Raw genomic sequence first — 14,033 nt, forward strand, 5'->3', positions numbered from 1 at the left:
TAGTTTTTTAACTTGACAGTTAAGTTTTCACGTATTAAGACATAAATACCTCTCACCCATGCGAATGATCAAAATGTTTATCTCACTCACTATATATTCAACCCCTCCCTTCACCTATCTTCCTCCTACCCCTTGCCAAAAATCCCACCACGGCCAACAACCATCACCTCTTCCCCAACTACCTTCCCCTGCCAACAACTACCTTCCCCTCCTCCACCGGTTCAAAACCCTAAAACAAAATGAATTAAAACTCTAAATCTAAAACACATTGATGGATGATTTCAAAGCTCCGTTGCTCTCCTTGGGCATTGATTTCGATTTAGACCTCATAGCTGACCGTAGAGAATAATCAATTTGCAAGCATGCTCTACAATCTTCTAGCAATGTAGGTTTACGAAGATGATGACAATTTACAAGGTCAAAACCTTGTTCCTGTCATACATACCAAAAATTCACCCCCATTCTCAAGTGTCTGAAGCAAGGTCCCACGACTAAGTTGCCTGCTATCGGCAAGTCACGACAAACGCAATCATCAATAGATGTTGACAATGACATCGAGAGTTCTTATCTCATGAAGAACTACATAGAGATAAAACACTTCTTTCCCATTTCATCACATAATATCCTTGAACACTAAATCGGTTACTTGGTTTCCTTCTTGTCTAATGTGAGTAAAACGAACACGTCAATTTGATATGAATCTTTGACGGATATCATTAATAATGTTCCCAAACTTTCCTTGGATCTTCAAATAAGGATGAAGAAGCAAGATAGCATGACAAGAGTCAGATTCCATTTCAATAAACCATGCCCCCATATTGAGAGTAATGTCTAATCCTTCATTCAATACCAAAAGTTTAGCTTCTATAAATTAAAAATTATGTTCATTAGATATTTTAATCATTTAAAAAATAAAAAATATATAATATATTCAATTTTGTAATTATTATTCACGAAAACAATACTAGTTAATAAAATAATATAATAAATATTATTATTATTATTATTTTTTCATTTCAAACTATCAAACTATCAAATCACTATTATAAAAGTATGAACTCACCAACGGGGGTTGGTCCAAGTGGTAAGCAACTTGGTCCGCTTAAGCAAGGTTTCGATAGTGGATGCAAAAACTCCCCGCTGGGAGACTCACCCACCACAGCCAGGTGTGCGACCCAGCTCGAACACCGGATTAATCAGGGCAAAGCCTTGGAACCGGGGTTGGCAACAAAAAAAAAAAAAAAAAAAAGAGTATGAACTCAAAAGACATAGGTACATTTCTCTTTCTCATAATACTCTCGCCTATTCAGTTCACTAAATATGGGCTAGCCTTTTTTTTTGGTAGAAAGGGCTAGCCTCTGCATTAAACATGAAAGCATGACCTGTTCACGTGGAGTCCAATTCCCATAAAGCAATAACAATGCTCGAATCCTACACTGATACTCATGGGAAACATGGGAAGTAAATAATGGTTGCATCTAGAGGCCATGTCCAATTCACTCATGTGGGAAGCAAAGATAATAGAGCTTCTGGCTAGGCTTTAAGAATGTATATAGACCCCAGTGTTGTGTTGGTTAATTAACCACCCATTTGTTATTGATAGATGTCATGGTAGGGAAGAATCATAGTAGATGTCAATGTAGGGTTGGTAAGATCCTCCAATTCACTCGTGTGGGAAGCAAAGATAATAGAGCTTCTGGCTAGGCTTTAAGAATGTATATAGACCCCAGTGTTGCGTTGGTTAATTAACCACCCATTTGTTATTGATAGATGTCAATGTAGGGTTGGTAAGATCCTCCAATTCACTCATGTGGGAAGCAAAGATAATAGAGCTTCTGGCTAGGGTTTAAGAATGTATATAGACTCCAGTGTTGCGTTGGTTAATTAACCACCCATTTGTTATTGATAGATGTCATGGTAGGGAAGAATCATAGTAGATGTCAATGTAGGGTTGGTAAGATCCATACTTCGCAATGGAGAGGTAATCAAGGTGCACGTAAGCTGGACCGGATGAACTTAAGACAAAAAAAAAAAATTCCTCCGAACCTAGAGGCAATTTTGTAGTTAGATTTTCTATACAAGTCAATGTAATGTAGCCTATTTTTTTGGGTCGACTTTTGACCACTTTTTTGTTAAAAAAGAAAAAAGAAAGTTCTATTTGAGTAATATTTGTTAAAAACTTCTTATTTGGTAAATATTTTTTAAAAATCAATCGATCTAGTAAAATTTCCCTAGAAAGTGATATGATTAGAAATGAAAACGGATTAGGGCCTCTTTAGCTACTTGAATCCATATATTTCAAATCTATAGATTCATAAATAGGAGATTTATACCTGTTTTGTTGTGTGAATCCCTCAAATTCATGAAATATTGAGATTCATCTTTTAACACTAAAAATGTAAATCGGTAGATTTATGGGTATGAGGTGAAATCCATATATATATATATATATATATATATATATATAATTTTTTTAAAGATTTCACCCCTACTATAAAACTACTAAACATTTTAACCATTATTCTATAGATGTTTTTTTTAGGATGAATTTATAGATTTCATTTTAAAGATTCAGGCTAACCAAACAGTTAATTTTATGAATATTCACTCCATAAATTTGAAATCTCTAGATTTTTTAAATCTTCAGTCTCAAGTTACCAAATAGGCCCTTAGCAAATTTTGATTATCCATTTACACACCTTAATATGAGATAATGAGATTACTTTAGTTCTACCAAAAAAATTTAAATATGAGATTACTCCAGTAATGGGCTTTATAATAGGCCCACAATGAGATGGGACTGAATATCAGATCGTGTGGGTGTTACTCCAAAAAAGAACAACAGATCGTGGGCCGTAGAGATCAGTAGGGGGGCCCATTATTCGGTGGCTTCATTTTAATTGGATCAGAAAATGAAGGATATATTAGTCAATCTAACGGTGTCTATATAACCCTGGCTCTTCATCTTCTTCGCTATAAACCCTAAGTTGGCCGCTGCACACGGTTTGTTTTGTGCGTCCAGGTATCGCCAAGTTTTTTCTGTGCCTCTTGTGATGATCTCAATTCCTTAAGGTTTTTATGGTTCCTTGTTTAGGATTTTGATTGCCTCAGATTTTTCTTTTGTTTCCGAACCTTATATTTGTCTGCTAGATTTGTTATTGTTTTTCCGTCAGTGAAATGTACTTGGTCGTGGAACTTGCGTTTATTGAATTACTGGTTGTCTTGCCCTAAACTTTTCCTGGGAAGACAACGAGGAAGTGAGTCTCTGATATGGGAATTACAAATGGTTCTCAAACCAGGGTTTTCATTGCCCAATCTAAAGTTGGTCCTAACTCTGTATTGTAGTTCTAACAAAATGGTAGTGTGCATTTATTTAGCCTACTTGCGTGGTTTGTTACCGCAAGGCATATTTTAATAGCAAATTGTTACTTCTAATAGTGAGAAAAACGGATTCGTTTCACTTGAGTGTTCATCGGACCAATTTTTCTGGATTTTATGTTCACGCCAAAGAAATGAATTTGATTTTGTGTGTGTGTGTGTGTGTTTTGTTTGTGGAGGTTTGTGTTCATCTTGTTCTGCTCTGATGGCCTGTCTTCATCTTGCTCTGATGGCCTGCCCTCTTAGTTGGGATAACCTGTTTGCAAGATTTGCGAGTTCTAACAGTGTGTATGATTCACCAGAATTTTCTTGTTCTAAAATTGGGTTTAGTCTTTTAGTTAAATTTTAGATGAGATTTTAGCCTTTTAGCTAAGTTTTGAGGGTGATAATAAGAGTGTGAACATTGTTTAAGGGGAAAAGGTTTAATGATACATTATCTTTGGCTGTGCAACATTACATTCTATTAGCTATTCCGACCATCTCAATAATGCCAATTTCCTGTTTATTCCAAATTGTTGTTTCTTTTATCTTGTCCCCCTTTTTTGCTGTACTAAATTGTTTTTTGGCTGTATTTTTCCAGGTTTGATTGATAAGAGTTGTGGGGACCTTCTTTAGCTTCAGATGGCGCCTCCTTCTAAAGGTATTATTGACTGAGGATGCTTCTGGTGTGTCCTTACATATCTAACCGTACTGAATAATACTGATTTGGTATTGTACTTTTTTTCTTCTTATTTGGTTGGGGGGGGGGTTTGCCATTTTACATGTTGAAATCCTACCATACTGTTTCTCTACCGATTTCGTACCTTTTACATATCGAAACTATACTATACTGTTCTTGTACAAAAATGTACTGTATCACTAGGCAAATATAGATACGAAATCGGTGTGGTACGGTAAAGTTTAAGTTTAGGTATCATTTTTCTTTACTGTACCTTTTTAGACATTCAATTGGTAGCCCATCTTGCATAGTATATTAGTGGATCATTGTTAAGGGTATTCCTAGCGCTTGCACCCTATAATTAGCAGCAAGGTTTAAGGGTTTGGCACCACTAAAGATAAAGCTAGAACAATCAATTGAACAACTGTGAGTGGTGTTGTTTGGAATATTGGACTTGTTAATTTTCTTCAGGGGTTTGTGAGTGTGAAGATGGAGAGGTTGTACATGGGATAATACCAAGTTTAGTATACAGGGGGGTTGGGTTTGCTATAAATCCAACTGTATTTCTTGTACTGTTCCCAATTACCTCATGGATGTTTGTATGGTTGAACCACATAAATCTTTGTGTTTGTGGTTTTGTGTAATATCAATTTTGCACATCAATCCAACATAGCACTAGTCACACGTGCAAAAAATACTCAATTCTCCCATCAAGTGTCTCAACGTGTCTTTGTTGGGTCTGTACCCACAAGTGATATGCTTTTGCATCAACCCATGTTTCTAAAGTGTCCGGTATACCTTCTTTAATAGCTTATGCATCAGGTCAGTTATTTCCAAGATATCTTATTGCTTTGTGTTTTAGGTATTGAGTTGTTTTTTCAAATTATTTGGGGGTATTAAACTATGATAGTGGATTAGTTTGGTTGCCGCAAAATATTATGAGTTGGAAGTACTGAAAATCTTTTTTGATGTATATTCTGAAATCTTTATGCTTTGTTCACCTTATCCTACTGAAATTCTTTCGTCCATTATGCAGCTCCCGCTACAAAGAAGGCTGATCCTAAGGCCCGCGCCTTGAAGGCTGCCAAGGCAGTGAAATCAGGTGCATCTTCCTTGAAGAAGAAGAGCACTAAGATCCGAACATCGGTTACATTTCATCGTCCAAAGACATTGAAGAAGGAAAGGAATCCCAAGTATCCCCGCATTAGTGCACCCCCAAGAAACAAGCTTGACCATTATCAGATACTGAAGTTTCCTCTTACCACAGAGTCTGCAATGAAGAAGATTGAGGACAACAATACCCTGGTTTTCATAGTTGACATCCGGGCTGACAAGAAAAAGATTAAAGATGCAGTTAAGAAGATGTATGATATTCAGACCAAGAAAGTGAATACCTTGATCAGGTAAACCTGAACCCACTTTTACTTTTGTGTTTCTTATGTTCTGTTTAATATTTATAGGTTAACAGTTTAAGAGTAACTTATTTGCTAGAAAAGGGGGGGGGTGAAAGTACTCTAATATAGGAGTAGTTCAAGATAATATTTCTGTTGCAGCAGAATAACAGACAGGCCTATTGATTGGAATGTAAAGGACGAAAAGTAGGAGAGGAGGATAGGTGGCCTACCTTCTGAATCTGAAATTAGAAATAGTTGCCAACTTTTTGTTCTCCTGTTACCAACTAAAAGTAGAAATAAAGTGAACTTTCATAGCTAAACAACAATAGGAACCAGAACCACTCGTCATGTGTAGCCATTGAAACCATGCACTAGGAGCTTATTTTATACTCACTCTGAAAGTAGTAATTCTTTCTTGGCACTTATTTTCTTGATGTTTCAATACATCATACCACGCACAAGGAGCTCCATTCATTGAAGCCACTATTTAGCTTCACGAGTGAAAGACAGATTCATCAAATGAGCCCCATAGAAGTTATTTAACCCCAACTTTGCTACAACTTACATGAGTACTATAGAATGGGATATGATATCAAAGTTCATTTGTCTTCACAAAATATTTATTGGATTGGAAATCTAATTTTAAGCTCATGTGGATGATAATAACCTCTGTGAATAAAATATATAGTAATTGAATTTGGCTTTTCAAAGAGAAAGGTGAGGTGTGGGGAGTATAGGAGCAAGACAGGGGACCTAACTTACTCCTATAGGTGCGGAGTTGAAATTTGAATTCATGATAGTTGACAGACCCTAGTTCCTTTCATGGGGTACATTTATCCATGGTAATTTGCTTTTGTATATGTTATGGCAATCAATCCATCCCTGGGCAATCGGAATTCATATGGCTAACTGAAAGTAGTTGGGGATTGTGGAGGATCTGTTTAATTGATTTTATACTCGCACTCATGTTCATATAATGCTATAATCTGAGCGGTTAGTTGGTAACTGACGTTTGTGTCCCAGTTCTGCTTCTTTTCTTTTTGGGATGATGACAAACTGTTCATCAGTGTATGGAGAACATGATTGTTGCCCACCTTGTAACAGTCCACCAGTGTGTTTAACAAAGCTTTACTACTTAACCTTGTGATAGGGGAGACAAGCAAGGGCCTAAACACCACTGTAGCCGTTTGCTGGCCCAAATCTTGTTCAGTCTCGTTTAGTACTGATACCTGCCTTATTCTCTGTTATTTCAGGCCTGACGGGACCAAGAAGGCGTATGTTAGGTTGACCCCGGACTACGATGCCTTGGATGTGGCAAACAAAATTGGGATAATTTAAGATTTAAACCCGTTTGACCTGCATTTGTTTTTTTTCCTATGAAATCTGTATTTGTGACCCGTTAGTTTTATCCAGGATAATGCGGTATTGTAGGAACCATATATGCACGGCAGGCATTCATGCCTGTGTTTCCAATTTTGTTATGTTAATAGATGGTGTTAATTTTACATTTCAGAATTGATTTGGTTAATCTCTCTGTTCTATTTTTAAACCTCACCCACTCTGTTGGCTGCTGTAATATGTGATTTAGGTTGTAAACAACCTAGAGGGTTCTAAATTCAAGAAAAAAAAGGGTCTCTTCCGATCACCTAGGTAGGCTTGTTCAAACAATTGGGTGTCTTTTGAAAACCTTAGGTGGTGTTGAGGTCAATTTTTGAGCAGGTATGAATGATCAGATTGGTTTAACACAAAAACATAAATGGAGCCTATGCTGAAGCTGGATGCATAACTGCTTTGTCTCCTGGTTTTTTGTATGTGAATCAAGTTATGAATTAAACAACAGTAGGGCACCCAGGCCGAAAGTCTCTCAAAAACCATTAGGCTAAGTCAGTAAGAAGACTTCTTTTTTTTTTGGTAAATCAGTAAGAAGACTTCACCGGGTAAAATAATAATTGAATTGGTCCGTTGGTCTGACTTGAACTTTATTTATTGCTAGTCAAAACCAATTCAGCCAAACTGAACCGGACTGAACCGGTCTCTTGACATCTCCGCCTTGTGGAAGATTCTCGAACCGAGGCCTGCGTGGAGTGTGAACCATCCTAATTTGATGATTATTAATTGATTTGTTTATTTACTAAACTAAAGAGTACTCGCTGTCGATCACATGTAGTCGACAATGCCAACGAGTTTCACTTTCACACACCTGTACATAAAGAATGCATATCTTTGCCGGTGTGATGCATACCTTTAGATAGCTTTAAAGTCGAAGAAATTTAAGCAAACATATACGTCTTGGGGTGGTTTTATAAGAGAATTGGGTAAAATTTCGTCACTGGTGCTATGAGGATTTTAACTCTTTACCTTATATATGAATTATAAGAATAAACTCCTAAGGAGTTTGCTTTGTTGACGAATATCAATGCTTCATAGTATGAGTCAAAACCTCATTAGATATCTAAATGGTTATAAAGTAATCCTAAGGATCTAGTCAGGTAAAATCCTCAACCATGAAGTGGGAGGGGGAAGTTTCTTGATTTATAAGGTTTTGACAATATTTATAGATTGAGATAAGAATTTTTATAAAATGGAATGAGATTACTTGTAAAATTTCCACGTGTCAAACTTTGACCAAGAAAGATCATATCAAATAAATTCATTTTTTTAATAAGTAATTGGTTGAAATTGGATAAACAGAATAACAACATGAGAAAATACTAAGTTGAATCTCAATCCTGAAAATATTAAATTTGGTTGTTATAAATTAGGTGTTAGATGCCTATAGGGGCGGAGCCAAGATTGAACATTAGGGGACTGAATATAATGAATATACATGGGTTAATGCGGGATCCAGTGTGGGTCTCATCTCATAATATTTTATTATATTTTGACATGTAAGGTCTACATTAAAAATTTAGATAAATTGATAAGAGAACTAAAATATAGATAACACAATTAAAAGTAAATTATAAAAAATAGATTAAAATAAAGTAGGGACTAAAATTGTGGGAGAAAAACTTTGAAAAATCATGAAAGAAAAAAGGTGAAAAATAAATTGTGACAGAAATTATAAAAAAAAAGATAGATTCGAAGTCTATTAACTAAATATGGGGAAAGCACTTAATTTATCATAAATTAATTAAAAGAATCAATGATCATCATTTATATATAATAATATTAACGGCACAAATTTAAACATCTTAAAATATTTAGGGTAATTTTCATCTGGACCCCCTAAGATTTGGTCCACGTTACTTTTCGTCCAATTTTTTTTTCCTTTGCATATGGCTCCCCTAAAGTTTCTAGAAATGACTAATTAAGGACAAATCATAATTTTGATGCCCAAAATACCCTTATGATGTAAAAAGACAAATTATAATTGCAATTTTAACTTTTTTATTTTATATTAGGGTCTTAAGATTTCAAATTTACAAACTTATACCCTTGAATAAAACTCAATGAAATCCCATTCCGATTCCAGGGAACCACACGGGTTCACTACTTGCTTCTATCGTCAATCAAGATAGAAACCAAATGGACAACTCACTACGAAGACATTTCACTGAAAACACTAATCCTAGAATATTGAAGACGATTTCCCCAAATTTTCTTTACCCTTATTCGATTTAACATTCGTTGTCCGTCTTAATGTGATATTAGATCGATATGCTGGGCCGGGCTTCCGCTTCGTTCTTCTTCTTTTCTCTTACCTTCCCTTCCATTATCTTTGTTTCGTTAATCTCCGTTCGCCTGGTTCGTCTAAAGATTAGATCTCTAAATTTAATGGTGAAATATTAAAGAGGGTTTGTTTGTTTGTATAAAGTTCTTTGATACGTGGATCGAGCTGAAGAAGGATTCATTTTAGGTTTCTTTCTTTATGGGTTTTGTCTTATTGCTTGTTTGATTAATTAAAATTTGGTTTCTCTAGCCAGCTTTTGAATACTCCAATTTACTTCTCTTTCGGTCTGGAAATGTTAAATCGAATAAGGGTTTGTAATCCCACCATCGAACAACAAAGGCTCGAAACTCGGTTTTGGTGCCTTCGGATCCGATCCTTGTTTCCATTTGTGTCCGGATCTGCTGGCTCCGTGATTTTGGTTTTCCAAATAACGTTTGGATCCTCACCTTGATAATTTGAGGCATGAATTCGTATGAGGGCACCCGGTTCTCACCATCAACAAGGCTTTCTGGCGGCGGTGGCGGGTATTGTTTGTACAAATCAACAGCCTCTGCTGGAGGCGGAGGGTTTTGATAATTCAAAGCTAGGGTTTCGGGAGGTGCGGGAAAATCTTGATATCGATCTTGATTATATGATGAATAGGACGAATTTATTTGAGAATAAGCTAGGGTTTTTGAAGGATGACAGCAGAGGAACTTCGGGCGGTGGGGCGACAACCCTTGGAATATCTGTTTTCGAAGAATCTATGAGAAAATGAAGCAGAACACTCGAGCTGTCGATAGAATTAAGTAATCAAAGAACATAAAATCTTCTAGGAATATTATGGGGTTAGTGTTTTCAGTGAAATGTCTTCGTAATGACTTGTCTTGGTTTCTGTCTTTAAATTTGTATGTTGTCAAAGTAAGCAGTGTGAATCTTCAAGAAATATGGAAATGGGATTTCAATCAAGGGTATCCGTTTGTAATTTTGAAATCTTAAGAGCCTTAAATATAAAATAAAATAGTTAAAATTGCAATTATAATTTGTCTTTTTAACCGTATACCGTTAGATCGAAATGGCATAAATGGTACAATCTTGACCATTGCACCATAAGGGTATTTTGGTCATCAAAATTATGATTTGTCATTAATTAGTCATTTCTAGAAACCTTAGGGGAGCCATATGCAAAGAAAAGTTTTTTTTGGACTAAAAGTGACATGGACCAAACCTTAGGGGGTCGAGATGAAAATTACTCAAATATTTAATATGTTTTATGCCATTTTTCTTTTAGATGAGGAACATATGTTTGGCCATATTTATAGTGCATGTATTTATAATTCCTCACCATACCATTTTTTTTTATAGAATGTTGGGTATCAATCGGTTAACCATAAATTTTGAATGAATAATAAAAACTCATAAAAGGGGAATATTTATTGGTCACATGACTCACATGTTGAATTTAAATTTTAGGATCTCAATTTTACCCCAAAAAAAAAAAAAAAATCATTAAATTGCATGATCCATGTTGCATTAAATTATTAAATGTAGTCACTTGTCATCCGTTTTATTTTTCCTTTTTTATTTATTATAAAGTTTTTTGTTCAAACCTTGTCATCCGTTTAAGTGCTCCTTGAAGTTGATTTTCAAATTTTTACCCAAAATGAAGAAAAAGAAGACGTTGATTTTCAAATTTCAAATTCAATCACCTGAAACTGAATTTCCTAATTTACCCCTCATCATCCGCCTAAATGCCTAATCGTTAGGATAGTAAGCAAGTCAAACGGTAGGTGAAGTTCCGTAACTCGGTCAACCAAACTGTACCTGTAGACTGTAGTTCCGATATCTTTGGCCTTTTTATGCTTGGGAGATTAATTAACGCAAAAAAAAAAAAAAAAAATCCTTTTTCTTAATTTTCTTTAATTTAATTTATCGAAATAAATGATCCCATTAATCAATAAATAGCATTTTTAAAATAATAACGTAAAAGTTGCCAGTAAGAGAGAGAGAGAGAGAGAGCCAGAAGAGCTGGCAGGCACAGAAAAGCGTTTCGTAATGATGTCTGCAAGTGAAGCTCGAATGGTTTCGCTGCTGTAAAGGAGAACGCGCTTCTCTGCTTTGAGCTCCATCGACGACTGAGGGCAACAGAGTCTTAAACAAAGAGAAACGTCGCCGGAAAAAGGAAAACACTTTCGAGATAAAAGGAATACCGAAAAGGGGAAAAAAAAAATAGTGAAGAAGAATTCAGCGAGTGTGACAGTGACGAATTTGCTTCTCCGCCTTGTTTGACTCAGTCTTGAGTCTTCCATTACGGAAGAAGAACCAAAAGAAAACCTTAACGGAGAAGAAGTGTTGTAGAGAGAGAGAGGAAAGGAAAAGCGTAAGAAGGGTTTACTGAGGTGACGAAACACGAAATATTGCGTGTCTCAAGAGGGCTCCGCCTTCTTTGACCGAGACTAGACTGTCCACTTTGTAACGGAAGAGTACTGACTCGGATTTCATTGATGTAGAGAAAGCTAACAGTAGAATGAACCTCTGTTTCGATTTTCATTCACAGATGTCTCCTCGACGCTAAAGCTCCAGTCTTGGTGATGTTTTTAGGGTTTCGATGAATTAGGGTTTTACGAAATTAACTGAGAAGATGATGATATCAAGAGGGCTCTTTGGATGGTCTCCGCCGCATATACAACCATTAACGCCAGTTTCGGAAGTATCAGAACCACCTGAGTCTCCGTCGCCGTACTTGGATAACAATGAGGCGGAACCCGTGGAGGATGAACAGGAGATTGAGGAGACGGAGGAGATCGAGCCACCGCCTGCTGCGGTTCCTTTCTCCAGGCTTTTTGCTTGTGCCGATGGCTTCGATTGGTTTTTGATGGTTATTGGTTCTTTAGCTGCTGCAGCTCATGGGACGGCCCTTGTTGTCTACTTACATTACTTTGGGAAGATTATTCAGTTGCTTGACTGGCATGAACCTGCGGGAGGTTCAGAAGAGCTATTTCAGAAGTTCACGCAGGTGGGTTTTGAACCTTCTCTATCTTTTAACCAATACTCTTTTGCTCTTATTGTCCCAGTAACAATTCTGGAAATTGGGTTCTCTCCTCGTCCACGCCTTTCTGCTGTGTTTGGTTTGAATATCCTTGAAGAAGATTTGTGCCTTCTCCCTACCTGTCTGTTTGCTACTGGGCATATTTGGTACTGTTCTTTTAGCTATAGTCCGGATGAAGGCTGGCTGAAGTGTTAACCATATGTCCGACGTTATTAGGGAATTGGATATCGATCTTTTCACGAAGAAATTTAGACTAGAAAGTCTTGGAGCTAGTACCTCCAAATAATAACACAAAAAGAACTCAAGGGTGAAAAAGCATAAAGAATGACATCGGTCGGCCTCCGTGCCAGATAGCCAGGGGGAGGCAAGCCCTCAAATGCTGTCATGAACTCTGTTTGCTGATAGCTTATGAATTGCTTGCTTAGTTTGTAGTTCTCTTTCTGCTTCTTCTATTTATCTCTCTTACATAACCAAATTCTTTTACCACTCGTGGAAGAGAAATTGAACTATGTTTGGAAGTTTGGATGAGGGAGTTAGACATTTGTTAGAGGTGTTGAATAGCTTATGTTTGACTGATTGAGTGAGAAAAGGAATGGTTGTGTTATGAAATTGACATGTGCGGGTAAGGGTTGGGATAGGCCTTGAAATCATCAGCTGAATGGTGGTCAACGTTTTGGATAGTTTGTTCTTAGTCCATTTGGTTGGTTCCAGTTTAGTTTGTATGGACATGCTCTTTACGCTGCATTAGATGTATAAAGGTGTTATTGGCATGTTTCTCCAAGGAACTAGAGGAGCAATGCTTTGATCTGCCAAAACCTATACAGTGGCCCAAAACCTATACAGTTTATGGCCCAAAACCTATACAATTTATGGCAGTTGGATGCCAATCATTATGGGGAGACCTGCATAAGAGTCTTTGCTTGTTATAGTTTCATGGTCCTACTGCTGAGATGGTTGATAGAAGAAGCAGAGGTATCATTATATTGAAGAGGTGTCATTTATGTGAAAGGTGAAGCGAATTGAAGATATTGGCTTGACTAGTTACTAAACAACCTACTATTTAGGGATGATTATTTATTCTAGACTGCAGTTATGTGGGCTATCATTTGCATGTACTAGTGGAGATAATATGTGGAACATGTTTGACCATGGAGATACTTTGCTTGAGTACCCATGGATCACCATGCCTCATAAGTCATAAGTATGGGATCACGTGCGTACCACATGGGATTCTTAATTGGCCTTGAATCTGGTTAAACCTTTTCCTTCAGCAAGCCTTGAGCCTGTTGTTGCATCTTATGCATGGTTAGATATACTTCTATATTTGTTTGAGAAAATCTATGAGTTCAATTGAGGTGGCACGGCCATGTTCAGCGTCTGTAATGCCCTTATATGAAGAAGTGATTTAATTCAGATTGAAGGAATTAGAAGAGCTAGGGCTAGACCTAAGATAACCTCAAGAGAAGTGGTGAGAAAGTATATGCATAACTTAGGCCTTATATCTAACATGGCCTCAAACAACGCTGATTGGAAGGCAATAATCCATGGAGCCGACCCCACGTGATGTGCTTGATTTCCTGAAGGTGGCTCCTAATGCTTGCTTTTGGAAGCAGTATCCATAATTTTCTTACTTGCTCATTGATGAATGCTCTATGTTCTCTCATATCTTTCACCCCCATGTGGTTGAATGATACTAGTTGAGGGTCTTTTGATAGGGTACTCCGTTGATGGGGATTGTTTGGGCTCGACGCTACTCACGTCACACATTCAACTAAAGCTGGAACTATTATGTCTTATATATCTTTTTCTTTATTTTATAGAGAAATTTATGTGTAGGTCCTCTAAGTTAGGCCTAAACTATTGTTGGGTCCCCTTATTGCAAAAAATTACGTCTAGGTCCCA

General features: G+C 36.8%; 2 protein-coding genes across 3 annotated transcripts in view; both read left to right on the forward strand.

Moving 5' to 3' along the window:
- Positions 1–2,945: 2,945 nt before the first annotated feature.
- On the forward strand, positions 2,946–6,945 carry LOC149023432 (large ribosomal subunit protein uL23-like). 2 transcript variants are annotated; one of them, XM_089143971.1, is made up of 4 exons: positions 2,946–3,022; positions 3,959–4,018; positions 5,073–5,439; positions 6,684–6,945. In XM_089143971.1, exons 2-4 carry the CDS (start codon positions 4,000–4,002, stop codon positions 6,766–6,768), a joined length of 471 nt encoding a protein of 156 aa, XP_089000097.1. In that variant the 5' UTR covers positions 2,946–3,022; positions 3,959–3,999; the 3' UTR covers positions 6,769–6,945. The 2 variants fall into 2 exon arrangements, with proteins under 2 accessions (XP_089000097.1, XP_089000098.1); XM_089143972.1 differs by having other exon boundaries at positions 2,990–3,072.
- Positions 6,946–11,084: 4,139 nt separating this feature from the next.
- Positions 11,085–14,033, forward strand: part of LOC149023433 (ABC transporter B family member 20-like) — a 28,296-nt gene continuing 25,347 nt past the window's right edge. The window contains exon 1 of the mRNA XM_089143973.1: positions 11,085–12,098. Within this exon, the coding sequence (XP_089000099.1) occupies positions 11,724–12,098 (375 nt within the window). The 5' untranslated portion in view covers positions 11,085–11,723. The remainder of the gene's footprint in view (positions 12,099–14,033) is intronic.

This window comes from Hakea prostrata, chromosome 2 (assembly GCF_041222555.1).
Source record: "Hakea prostrata isolate BN-2017 chromosome 2, UWA_Hpros_2, whole genome shotgun sequence".
Classification (NCBI taxonomy): domain Eukaryota; kingdom Viridiplantae; phylum Streptophyta; class Magnoliopsida; order Proteales; family Proteaceae; genus Hakea; species Hakea prostrata.